This window comes from Palaemon carinicauda, chromosome 4, assembly GCF_036898095.1.
Source record: "Palaemon carinicauda isolate YSFRI2023 chromosome 4, ASM3689809v2, whole genome shotgun sequence".
Classification (NCBI taxonomy): domain Eukaryota; kingdom Metazoa; phylum Arthropoda; class Malacostraca; order Decapoda; family Palaemonidae; genus Palaemon; species Palaemon carinicauda.
The window spans coordinates 86,803,929-86,816,478 of record NC_090728.1 but is presented as its reverse complement, the minus strand read 5'-3'; the positions used below and the strand labels follow the sequence as shown (position 1 = coordinate 86,816,478).

At 46.5% G+C, this 12,550-nt stretch overlaps 1 protein-coding gene across 1 annotated transcript in view; it reads right to left on the bottom strand.

Annotated features, from left to right (window-relative positions):
- Positions 1–12,550, bottom strand: part of CSN4 (COP9 signalosome subunit 4) — a 296,826-nt gene that overhangs the window by 155,185 nt on the left and 129,091 nt on the right. The window contains exon 3 of the mRNA XM_068371437.1: positions 4,527–4,645. Coding sequence (XP_068227538.1) covers positions 4,527–4,645 — 119 coding nt within the window. The remainder of the gene's footprint in view (positions 1–4,526; positions 4,646–12,550) is intronic.

Here is a 12,550-nt window from a genome sequence, read left to right as displayed (position 1 = left end):
CGAGTTTGAGGCGTCGGAAAACAACACGAGGTCTGGGCTCTTTTGCTCCAACGAGATGCCCTCCTTGAGTCTGTGAACGTTGTTCCACCATTGAAGGTGTGTTCTGATTGTACTCGTAATGGGAATACTCTCCCTGTCGAGACTGTCTTCCTTCTGCCAATGTGCATTGAGATGAAATTGAAGGGGACGTAGGTGCAGCCTCCCCAGAGAGACAAACATTTCCAGAGATGAGAGGGTCCCCAGAAGGCTCATCCACTCTCTCACCGAACTGACTTCCTTCCTCAAAAAGGCACAAAGCCTTAGGAGCGCTGACTGAATCCTTGCAGGAGATGGAAAAGCCTGAAAAACCTGACACTGAATCTCCATCCCCAAATAAAGCATCTTCTGGGATGGAGTCATCAGTGACTTCTTTGAACTTACTAGAAGTCCCAACTTTTTTGCCAAATCCAAAGTCATCTGAAGATCCTTCAAACAGCGATTGGCTGAGGGAGCTCTTATGAGCCAATCGTCCAAGGACAGGGAGGCCCTGATGCCTTTTGAGTGCAGCATGCTCGCCACATTCAGCATGATCTTCGTGAATATCAGAAGGGCTGTGCAGAGACGGAAACAGAAGGCTCAGAACTGGAAGACCTCCTTCCCGTACACGAACCTCAGGTAACATCTGCAACTTGGATGTATTGGGACATGAAAATAAGCGTCCTGGAGGTCCAACGATACCATCCAGTCGCCTTTCCATACTGCTGCCAGCACGGTTTTCTGAGTTTCCATGGTGAACTTCGAATTCTGGACGTAATTGTTGAGGGCACTTACATCCAGAACCGGTCTCCATTCCCCTGAACTCTTGGCAACCAGGAACAAACGGTTGTAAAACCCTGGCAATTCTAAGTCCCACACCTTCTCTATCGCTCTTTTTTCCAGCAAGAGAGACATCTGAAGCTGCATGGCCTGCCTCTTCGGTCCTTCCCTGTATTTGAGCGAGAGATCCACAGGATCTGTGGCTAAAGGAGGCTTTGATAAGAATGGGATTTTGTATCCTTCCTTTAGAACACGAACGGACCAAGGGTCCGCTCCCCTTACCTCCCAGGCTTGCCAGAAGTAACTTAGCCTGGCTCCCACTGCTGCTTGAAGGCGAGGACAGTCAGACCCTGCCTCGACTGGATTTAGCTCCTCTTTTCTTAGACTTCCTCGCATCGGGCTTGAAGTTACCTCTCCCAGAAGGCTTACCATGAAAGGGCTGAGCAGTCTGGGAATATGACGTCCCTTCCTTCACTCTACGAGAAGAGAAAGATGTAGGCAATACTTTCCTAGCTGTTTTGGCAACCAAATCATGAGTAGCCTTCTGAGTCAATGCTGCAGCCACCTCCCTCACTAAATCCTGCGGGAATAGAGCAGAAGACATGGAAGCAAAAAGTAACTCTGATCTCTGACATGGAGTGACTCCCACAGAGAGGAAGGAACACAAAGTTGCCCTGTTCTTCACGACCCCTGCAGTGAACAGGGCAGCCAATTCGTTAGAACCATCTCTAACTGCCTTGTCCATACAAGACATAAGCTGGATAAGGTTACTCGTGTCAGTGCCCTTCATCTCCGTTACTTTTCTACCCAAGGCTCCCAGAGACCAGTCCAGAAAATTAAACACCTCAAAAGCCCTGAACAAACCTTTCAAGAGATGGTCAAATTCCGACATTGACCACCACACTTTCGTCTTCCACATGGCTAGATGCCGAGAAGAGTCCACTAGGCTCGAGAAGTCTCCCTGAGCAGATGCAGGAACCCCCAAACCTAAGACTTCCCCTGTTTCATACCAAACGCTCTATTTGGAAGCTAGTTTGGCTGGTGGAAAAGCAAAACATGTCTTGCCAAGAGCTTTCTTAGAGTCCATCCACACTCATTAATTTCAATGCTCTCTTAGAGGAGCGGAAGAGAACTATTTTTGTGAAAAGGGATGGCCTAGCTGCTTTACCGAGGTTAAATTCCGAAGGAGGAGATTGCGGGGCAACAGGGGTAAAATGGTCTGGAAACAACTCCGTGAAGACCAGCATTAGTTTCTTGAAGTCCACCGAATGTTGGGGTGGCTTATCCTCTTCTCCCTCTGAAATGTCATCCAATTATTCCCCCTGAGAGAAAACCTCATCTGGATCTTCCTCCGACAATTCAGCCACTGGAGATGTGCCTTGATCAGAAAGGTGACGTTCCTGTGCAGACGTGTCAGTCCTGACATGGGCGCGTCTGCGCTGTTCATTATTCCTATCAGACTGACAATCAATAGCCTTGCGTTTGCTATCACGATCGATTTGTGAAACAGCATCAACCTGATGCGCTGCGAAAACAGTCGACTGCCGTGTAGAGTCATGGATTGGCTGGCGTGAGGAGTCTTGGATTGACTGCCTAGAACTGTCACTGGTAGCTTGACGAATGGTACCATGGGAAGAATCTGGCTCGCTCTGGCGCTGACACTATGCCGCGCCATGGCGCGCCGCTCACGCTGACGCTCCGCCACATCATGGGTTGACTGGCGCGTGTCGTCACGCTGACGCTTCGCAGCGTCATGGGTTAACTGCTGTGTGTCCACGCTGCCGCTTAGCGTCTGCCTGGCGCTGGCGCTGACGCTCCGTCTCGTGCCCGCTCCCATCCTGCCGCCTAGCGTCGTCACGTTTGGAAGACCGACGATCAGCTGTATGCGCGATCGATAGATGCTGCGAAGCAGAGCTCTGATGAGATGCATCCACCTCAACCAGCTGTTGAGCACTACATCTGGGAGACCGTCTGTGCAATAAAACGTCAGTACCAGAGACAACAACTGTCAACAGCAGGCTGATAAGACTGCATAAGGGACGAGAGCTGCTGTTTCCTGCCCAACAACATAGACCACTTGGGATCACCTTGAAGTGATATTTGCGCCGCCTCTTCCAACGCGAATTTGCCTTCCTCATCGTTACCGAACCGCTCCCCCGCTTTCGGGAGACGAGCACCAGTCCGATGGAAGCGGCAGAGCATGAACCGTAAAACCCGAACCAGGAATTAGTGCCTCATCTGACTGAATCAAATCTCTATCTATATCGGAACCCACGTCAGAGCACTTCGCAGCGAACACTCGTCAAGGGACCGAAAACGTTCCGGTGTATCCCAATGACTACAGCCTGGCTGTTGCGGAGAGGAAACGCGCCGCTGTTCCACCGACTGCACTTTTCTCTTAAGCAGTCTAGAGGTTTGCCGCCACATCTCATCACGTGACCCTTCAAGCGAAGAAGGAGATAAAGCACTAACATCACCTTTCCTATGGTGAGGGTGAGCTTTTTGTCCGCAGCTAACGATTCCACTCTCACACCGAGACCTTGAATAGCAGACAACATATCTTTCATCGTAGCCTCTTTCGGCTCTTGATCTACCACTACGGGGAAAGGAATAGGATCAATGACATCAGATACAGGTAAATCAACAGAAAGGGAAGAACTACGTCTAATCCTGTCTCTCTCTAATTTCTGAGTATAACGCTCATAAGCTACCCACTCATTTTCGGTTAACGAAGAACATTCTTCACACCGATCCCCAGAAGTACACGATTTACCCCTACATTTTACACAAATTGTATGTGGATCAACCAAACCCTTGGGAAGTCGAGTACGACAACCTTTAATACACTTCCTATATACAAGGGAGGGGTCGGTCATATTGAAAAGTTACGAGAGAGAAACCCCAAAATAACAAGGGTCAAAATTAACTAAATAAACCCAAAAAAATAAAGATTTCAAGAAATTATGAAAGAGAAATCACTTATGCGAAAGCCCAAAACAAAAAGACAGAGTACATCACCAAATAAACCGTCCAAATCAAAGTAATTTGCGAGAGAATTTCCAACGTTCTAGCCAGTATGGCGGCAGAGAAGATCTGAAGCGGTTGGATTAGTACGGCCTGTCTACCGCAAAGGCGCTAGTATACACCTGGCATATCTGTGATAGCCGCAAGATTTTGAATATTTCTGCCGGGCGTCCAGGGACTTTAGCCATTCTTATATAACCAGCGGGTAAGTTTTATGTTTAAAAATGACATACAAGGGAAATAGGGTGCCCTGTTCTTGAGAGGCGTACTATAGGCGGGTCACCTGGCAGGAGATATGCAGGTTTAGGCAATCAATGGAGACCCAGTCTTCTATGCCACGCATGTTAATCCCTAATGCTTTAAGCGTACAATGGATCACGAAAAAAGGCCCATGTAATGGGGCGTTAGCGGTGGCTTCCTGGTGTCGTTGCACTGGAAAACATACGTTGCCGAGTGCAGAAGTACAAGTGTACTGTATTACGATGTGGCCAAAAGCATACTTATATTAAAGGACAATGGTTCCAATTCATGTAGGAACAAAAGATAACTGATTACTGTAAACTTAATGTTGTCTTACGCTAAAATAATCACGAGTGTTTGGCCTTATGCTAAAAAAAAAAAAAAAAGAACACCTAACAAATCTGAATTCCATTCATTAATGAAAGAAGACAATTTCTACTTTAATACCCTCCATAATTGCAACTTACTTTATCCAAGATGTAATGAGCAACTGTTTTAGCAACTCTATCTGACATTGATGTTAGGTGTGCTGAGACATCTGAGAGGAGCTGACGTGATATAACCAGGCTTACAGTTTCTTTCACAACTAACCAGGAAAAGAAAAGAAAATATTAACAAATTTCTCTTAAATACATATGAAATTGAATTTAAAAGCATTTTGTATTTTTCATAGCTATACAAACCTGAGTCCTTTAAATTAAGGATATGCCTTCAGCAATGCTGGGACAGCCATTGAATCATTATCACAAACTGTATAAATTATTTGTATTTTTTCTAAATACACAACCCTGAGTCCTTTAATAGGAATATGCCTTCAGTAAAGCTATTAAAATTTATAAAAAAGTATTGATACTTATTGGCAGGTGGCAGGAAAGTCCCACCCACCCCCGTCCAGTACACTGAATAGCCACTTTGACTTTTACCTAGAGCTTGGGGAATTGTTGTGGCAGGAAATGAAACTTAAGGGATTCATGTTTGAATAGCTAAAAAAAAAATAGAAAATCAATTTGCATGTTTCTTAACTATACAAACCTAAATCCTTTAATAGGTGAAGTATGGCTTCAGCGAAGCTGGAAATGACCGTTTAAACTTTAAATTAAGTAATGTAGTTAGTAGTAGTAGCTGGGAAGTAGAAGGTAGAGCTGACGTGATATAACCACCTGGTAGCGTAACCTTCACTTTGACCTTACCCAAGTACTTGCAGGGTAGTTGAGGCAGGCAGTGTAATTCAAAGGTTTCAGGTTTGTATAATTAGGAAAAATACAAACTGATAAAAAATTTGTGATTTGTTCCTATATGTACTACAAACCGCCAACCTTTAACAGGAGACTCATCCTAAGGAAGGGATGAAGTACCTAAAACCAATCTGACTGGTTTAATAACCTGGGAGATGTCAATGGACTTTGGTCTTTGGGAAGAGCAAAATGATGACTCCTGCAACCTCTAATAACCTGAGCATGGAGATGTCGCGACTGTTCAAGCTAGGTCCTTACCAAGAGACTGGTAGGTGCTCATGGAGGAACCTATACTGTATCTGTGATAATAGTCTCAAAATTAGGACATTTGAGGAATGGGAGCATAAGTACCATCCATCCTATCCCTAGTCTGGGAGAATGGGGAAGAATCTTCATTACAGAACTTGTATGTAAATTAATGTTACTTGGTCGTGACGGTCACCTGCATCTACCATTCGATCCAGCACACAGTGGAGCATTGCTTCAACCCAACGGGGGGAAAAGGGAAAGGAGAACTTCCAGACATTCTGTCTTCTCCCGTAGACTTATGTCACATCCGTTATCTCTGACGAGATGGGACTTGTCCCCCGAGGGAGCTAGGTTCACAATATGGGTTGTTGAGTAACTACCGCAGGACTAAGGTTAAGGTTATTAAGGGACCTGTAGGTAAACACCCATAGGTAAGCTAGTGAGCAGTGAGGGTTGTCCGAGAACTAGCGCAACAGACAGGTTCTTCCTGAAGAATCTGACATCCCTAACTTTGTGCACTTGAAACAAGACTATAATTACGGAATTTCATAGTAACAGCACAGCTGAGGGTGCACGAGTCAGGAGTAGAGAAGTTCTTGGATCTCTATCTACTATTTCAGCACAGGAAACCTTTGGTACCTGAAATCTCTAACCAGCAATGCCATATCCTCAAAGGACAGTCATTCTGCACCCAGCTAGATGAAATTGAAATTTTGCTGGACTAGAAGTGGGCTCTGGGATACGAACTCTGCATGAGGAAGTAAACCTCCCTTGAAGAGAAAGACTCATGACATCCGAAATATCATGTAGCATCCTCATCGTAATGCCTAAGCTGAGGCTCATGAGTAGTGTAAGAGTCAGCTCCTATAATGGCTGATCAAGGGTACAGAAGGGTCCATTTGAGACTCCTAAGGACTCGAACGATATCCCTAGGGATTTGATTCTAGAGCAAAAAGATTATTCGAAGCTACTCCTGAGCCCAAGCTAGGCCTTCGATGGCTGAGCTCTGGTTAAAGGTTGCTCGACAGCCTTTTTCTTCTCCAACCGAGACTGAGGGAATTCCTCAGAAAAGAAAGCTTAATCAAACTGCAACTCGTTGCAGAGAATCCCTCCTATGATCCTACTTGCAGGACATAAGCTTTACCAGCATGTAGTGGAGCATCAACAAAATCGGTTGTCACCTAGGTGTGGCACTCGGGAGTCATCAAAGTTAAATGAAAAACGAACGACCACAGACTGAGCTGGGTAAGACGGGGGCCCTACAGAGAAGCCAAAGTATCTAGAAGGCCAGTTATATTGGAAGTTGACACGAATGCTGACGACTTCAAAGTAATGGAAGAACAGCTTACTGGAAACCATTCTAGACTTGAAGTTCTGAATCCACTGAAAGTTGAAAATTGTCATCCTTTTTCTCTTTCTGATCACCAATTGCAAACACACACATTTTGACTGCAGCCAGTAAACTAGGGAGGCAGTTCCTGGACAATCCGGCCGAAGCCAGTAGGCCACAAAAGGCTCCAGCAGCTATGGCTGAGGCAGTTCTTGACCAGACAGGGGCTATTCCAAAGCGGAGACGTCAGGCCAAGGAAAAGGCCAGTCCAGCCACACCTGAAATTTTGACTATGTCCCAGGAGTCAACCAGCGACGATTCTGGTAGCGAGACTTCTGGTGACACTTCCAGTTCCTGTCTCAGTGTCAGCTCAGATGACACTGTCTCCACCGACCACGTCCAGTCCCTCCAGACAGAACGTAGTCTGTCTGATCTGATCAAGGTCCACGACTCCAGGAGGAACCCCAAGCCTGGAATCTTCCAGCTGGAAACTGGCCAGAGTTCTGCCCGATTCCTGAGGGATTTTGAGGCCTACTGCACGAGTAAACATACAGCAGGAAGCTCTGGCCGGTGGACCGTTGATCTCGGGAGAGTTCTAGAGGGAGAAATCAAGTAAGCGTTCTTGGCTATAGGGGGTCCCGAGATCTCATACCCCAACATGAATGAACGCCTCCTCGACTGGTGCCAAGAAGCCAGAGAGAGGCATGATGCGGGTAGGAAGGCCCAGTTCAGCAGTGCCACCTTTGGCGAGGGCGAACTGCTGAAGATGTACGCCGTCCGGTTGGCCTCCCTGTACAGGTCGGCCTATCCTCACCATAATTTGGACCGGAGGGAGCTTAGGCGGAAGCTTCTAAGAACTGTTTCGAGCAAAGCTGCGGGTTGGCTGGAACAGTCTCTGGCCTCCATTAATGTCTCTGCTGGCCATCAGGCCACTTGGCAGGGTGTTCTACACCTGTTGAGTGTTCTTGACGAGGCATCCCGTCAGCGAACCCAGAAGGCATAGGATTTGGCAATCAGTCGTGTGGGACAGTCATGGCACAGCTCGTATGTCGACAGGGTTGCCATGGCTGACCCCAGCCGTTCACCTGGACCTAACAGAGCGTATTCATGCACTCCTCCTCGACCTGTCCCCAAACCTGCACCTGTGGAAGTACGCCTGCCACCATCGCGCACCCCTGACAGGTCTCCTCAATTCCAGAGAAGGTACTGTGCATGGTGTCAAATATCAGGGCACCTTATGGACGAGTGTTGCAGGCGCCTCAATCTGCGCCTACGCTGTGGCTCGGCAAACCATCATGTCGCACAGTGTGGACGACAGGCGCCGCTTATAAGCAGATCACCTGTCCAGAACACAGCTAATGCCCACAGCCCCGGGAGGGAGACCATCTCTGTCCAGACTCCTTCAAGGTGGAGAGCAGTACCGGTGAGTGTTACTCCGACCCCGTCATCCTATTCTGGATCGACCAGTAGCCGGGAGACCCGAAGTGGGAGTGAGTCCAGTGCTCCTTCTTGGGCTGTGGAGATGAAGAAGAGCAAGAGAGCAAAACCCAAGAAGTCAAGAACTGAGGAGTATCATAGGGCTTAAACACCAGGCCTTTGATGTAGAAGATGGGGCTACATCTAAGGAGGGTGTGAGTACTAGGGTGCGTGCTCCTAGTATTCCGGTGGCAGCCTCGGAAATCACGATTTCCAAGGTTACCCCTCAACCTGGAAAGGTCATTGCACCTCCAATGACTTTCAGGATTGGCCAGTGATAACCTGTCCTCAACATTGTCCAGAGCTTCTCCAACTGACTCCTCCAGGGAGGAAGCAGGAACTGAGGCAGTATTGAAAACCCTTCGTAGGGTTAACCTGGCGCAGTTGGCTCCTGTACCACTCATGGTTGTCCCAGTGACCATGTCTGAGTTTCCATAGGGAGTGTTGGATGCTCTCATTGACTCCGGAGCTGAGGTCAACCTCCTGTCATTGAGAGTAGTACAGGATTACCAGCTGCAGATGGTACCCAACACCATTGGTCTGAAGGGTTTAGGGCAAACAGGACCTAAGACCTTAGGAACTCTACTGTTGACCCCTATACTACATGGAATGACATTCGCCCCGAGTGTGTTCCCTCTAGTGCCTTCAGGGACTATGGCTGAGCACGTAGTGCATGGTTACCAGTTCTTGAGAGCAAATGGGGTGATAGTTGACGGAGCCTGAAATCGGCTGAGCATTGGCAGTACTCCCAAGAGCTTCTTTGGAGTATTATGTCCCGATACGTGGAGCCTGTTGTCAGCAAGTGCTTTACGGACTTGAGGTCCACGCAGCCGATTCATTAAGGATTGGCAGTATTGAGCCACTACTTGTTCCAGTAAGTGTTAAATTTCCTAAGGGAATTGACACCTCTTTTAGGTGCCCTGTTTGTCCGACCAACTGTTGGCCAGAAATGTTTTATGATGCGACATCATAACCCCCGGTCTGTCAAGGAAAGCTACAGCAATCCTTGGCATCCTCGAACTGAAATATGGAAAAGCCTCCATTTTAACCAATGGTTCAACTGAAGAAACTGCAAAGATCAAGAAGGGCGATCCTTTGGGGAAGGTGTTCACTATGGCAATGGTGGATGCTCCTCTATCCTGCCTGAAAGCACAGGAGTGTGACCTGACTCCTGAACCAAGCATATTGGAAGAGATAGACAATCTTTCTATCTCCAACGAACTGGACTCTTCTCAGAAGGACCAGTTTTGTTAAATGCTTCGACGTCATCTTCCAGTCATCAGTACTGGTGATGATGATGTGGGAGAGTGCTCAAGCACACCAATACGCATCCACCTGTATGACGAGACGCCCATTTATCAAAGAGTTCGACGGTTTGCCAAGCCCGTCGCTGATGCCATCGAGGAACAATGCAAGGAGTTGCATGAACTGGGTATTATTGAACCCAGCATCTCTCCTTGGTCTTCACCCATTGTTCCAGTCTGAAAAAAGGACAATAGTATACAGTTGTGTGTGGACTACCGTAGACTGAATAAGGTGACTGTTTCTGATAAGTTCCCGATGCCTAACATGGCCGATTCTGTATTTGGACTTCAAGGAGTCAAATACATCACAACCCTTAACCTGGTTCGTGGATACTACCAGTTACCGTTGGCAGAGGACAGTAAAGAATACATGGCTTTCTCTACCGCCTTTGGACACTGGCAGTTCAGACGCTTATCGTTTGGACTGAAAAATGCACCTGCAGTGTTCCAGAGAGAAATGCAGAGTATTCTCCAAGAGTTCCCGAAAGCCAAGAAGGTTGTCTACATTGATGACATCTTGATACTTGGGTCTTCTTTCGAGGAACACCTGAAACTGGTAGAACGAGTTTTGGCTACTCTCCAGAAGTACGGACTCAAGATAAAACTCGGGAAGTGTTCTTGGGTTCAAGCCAAGGTGCAGTATCTTGGTCATCTGGTTGGACGTTCTGGTATGCGTAAGCTACCAGAATACATCCAGAAAGTGGAATACTTCCCTAAACCGACCACTGTGCGTGAGCTACGGGGATTCCTGGGACTGATAAACTTCCACCGGAAGTTTATCCCCATGTGCTCACAGATAGCCAAACCATTATCTGCGAAGACTGGAGGACGAAAATCCCAAGGGACTAGGAAACTGAAGTGGACTACAGAAATGGATTGTGCCTTTGTGCGCTTGAAGGAACTGATCAAGGAGGACATTATGTTGTCATACCCCGACTACTACGCTGATGCAAAACCCTTGGAGTTGTTTGTTGATGCTTCCGGGGAGGGTGCTGGTGCTTGTCTGTGCCAGGAGTCCTTGGAGCATCCAGAGGAACGTCGGGTGATAGCGTACGACTCCATGACTTTCCTTGACTGCGAGACCCGTTACTCTACCATTGAGCGTGAGTTGGCTGCTCTGCGATGAGGGGTGAAAACCTTCAGGGCCTTCCTCTGTGGTCAGTTCTTCGTGATCCATTCTGATCACCGTCCCCTGATGTACCTTCATGACATGAAGATGGTGGACAGTTGTCTAGCACGGACACTGGAGGACCTGTCCGAATTTAACATGATATTTTCATAATAAAATAAATTTTTGAATATACTTAACCGCTGGTTATATAATGGCTAAAGTCTCTTGACACCGGCAGAAAATTCAAAATCTCGCTGCTTATCGCAGATATGCCAGGTGTACACTAGCGCCCTCGCGGTACAACAGGTAGAACTATACCCAACATCTTCAGATTTTCCACGCCCCATGGTCTCTAGAGGGGAGGAGGGTGGGTTTTTAACTTATATAACCAGCGGGTAAGTATATTCAAAAATTTATCTTATTATGAAAATATCATTTTTAAACATAAAACTTACCCGCTGGTTATATAATGGCTGATTGACACCCATTGGTGGCGGGTCAGAGACAGCTGCATAATTGGAAATTCACTTAAGAGTTACATAAACAACTTAAGTGGTTCTCACCTGATAAGGAAGCTGACAGCAATGCTCTGCCTCATTTTGTCTGCTATCCTTAGAAGATCCAGCGGTCCACCCAGGGGGCTGATGATCTCTAGGAGCTGTCAAACGATTCAATAACCTATAACATGACAGGACCTCAACTAATACCCTTGTTCCGGGCGCTCTCTAGGAACAAAATGACCACCTGACTACATCAAAGATTGCGGAAGATTGCCGACCAATCTTCCGTACAATCATAAAAATATACTGTATATAAAAGTTCCAAGAGAAGAACACGGGTACTAGGAATTAAGGGAAATATAGTGGTGGATATTTCACCTACTACTGCACTCGTTGTTACGAATGATCCCAAAACGTAACCGTCATAAAGAGACTGGAAACAGTATAAGTAATGCAAGGCGAATACAGGATTACCCCTTCAACAGGCTGTATGCACGATGCTTTGCAGAGAACAGTTTGCTTAAAAGTTACAGAAACTCCCACAGTTCTAACTTCATGAGTCTTTACTCTTTCGACAGCTTAAGATCCTTCACACAACAGTGTGAAAGGACCTCTGTAATTAAAGTCTATACGAGATGATAGAGCGTTTTAGACATAGACAGCGCAGGTTTCTTGACCGTGCACCAAAGAGCCTTGAATAGACTTTAACTCCTTTGGTCCTGTCCTGATAAAACTTCATCGTTTTAACCAGGCAAAAAACTTTCCTCAGTCCTTCACAAACTATATTCGAGAGGATATTGAACTCGAAAGATTTAGGCCATGGATGAGAAGGACATTTGTAAATGACCAAGAATCCAGGTTGCAAGGCGCATATGGCTTACCCATTTTGAAGTCCATGTTCTTGCTAAAAGCATGAACTTCACTGACTCTCAACTATTGCCAGACTTACTCAGAAAAGTCTCCAAAGTTAGACCTTAAAAAAGAAATCAATTGTAAAGGCTCGAATTTTTCACTACCGCGGAATTCCAGAAACGACCTCTAAATTCCAGGCTGGCGAATCTTGCTGACACTTCTAAGTCATCTCAAATGATCTGAGAAGATCTATAAGGTCTTTATCTGATAGATCCAATCTTCTGCGTCCAAAGACAGCTGTCCGCATACTCCCGTACCCCTTGATGGTCGAGGAGGAAAAAATATGTCTTCTTTTACGGTCTAAGAAGAAATAGGCCACTTGTCTTAGAGTTACTAAATGAAGAGACTGCTTTAGCTCTACATCACTTCATAAA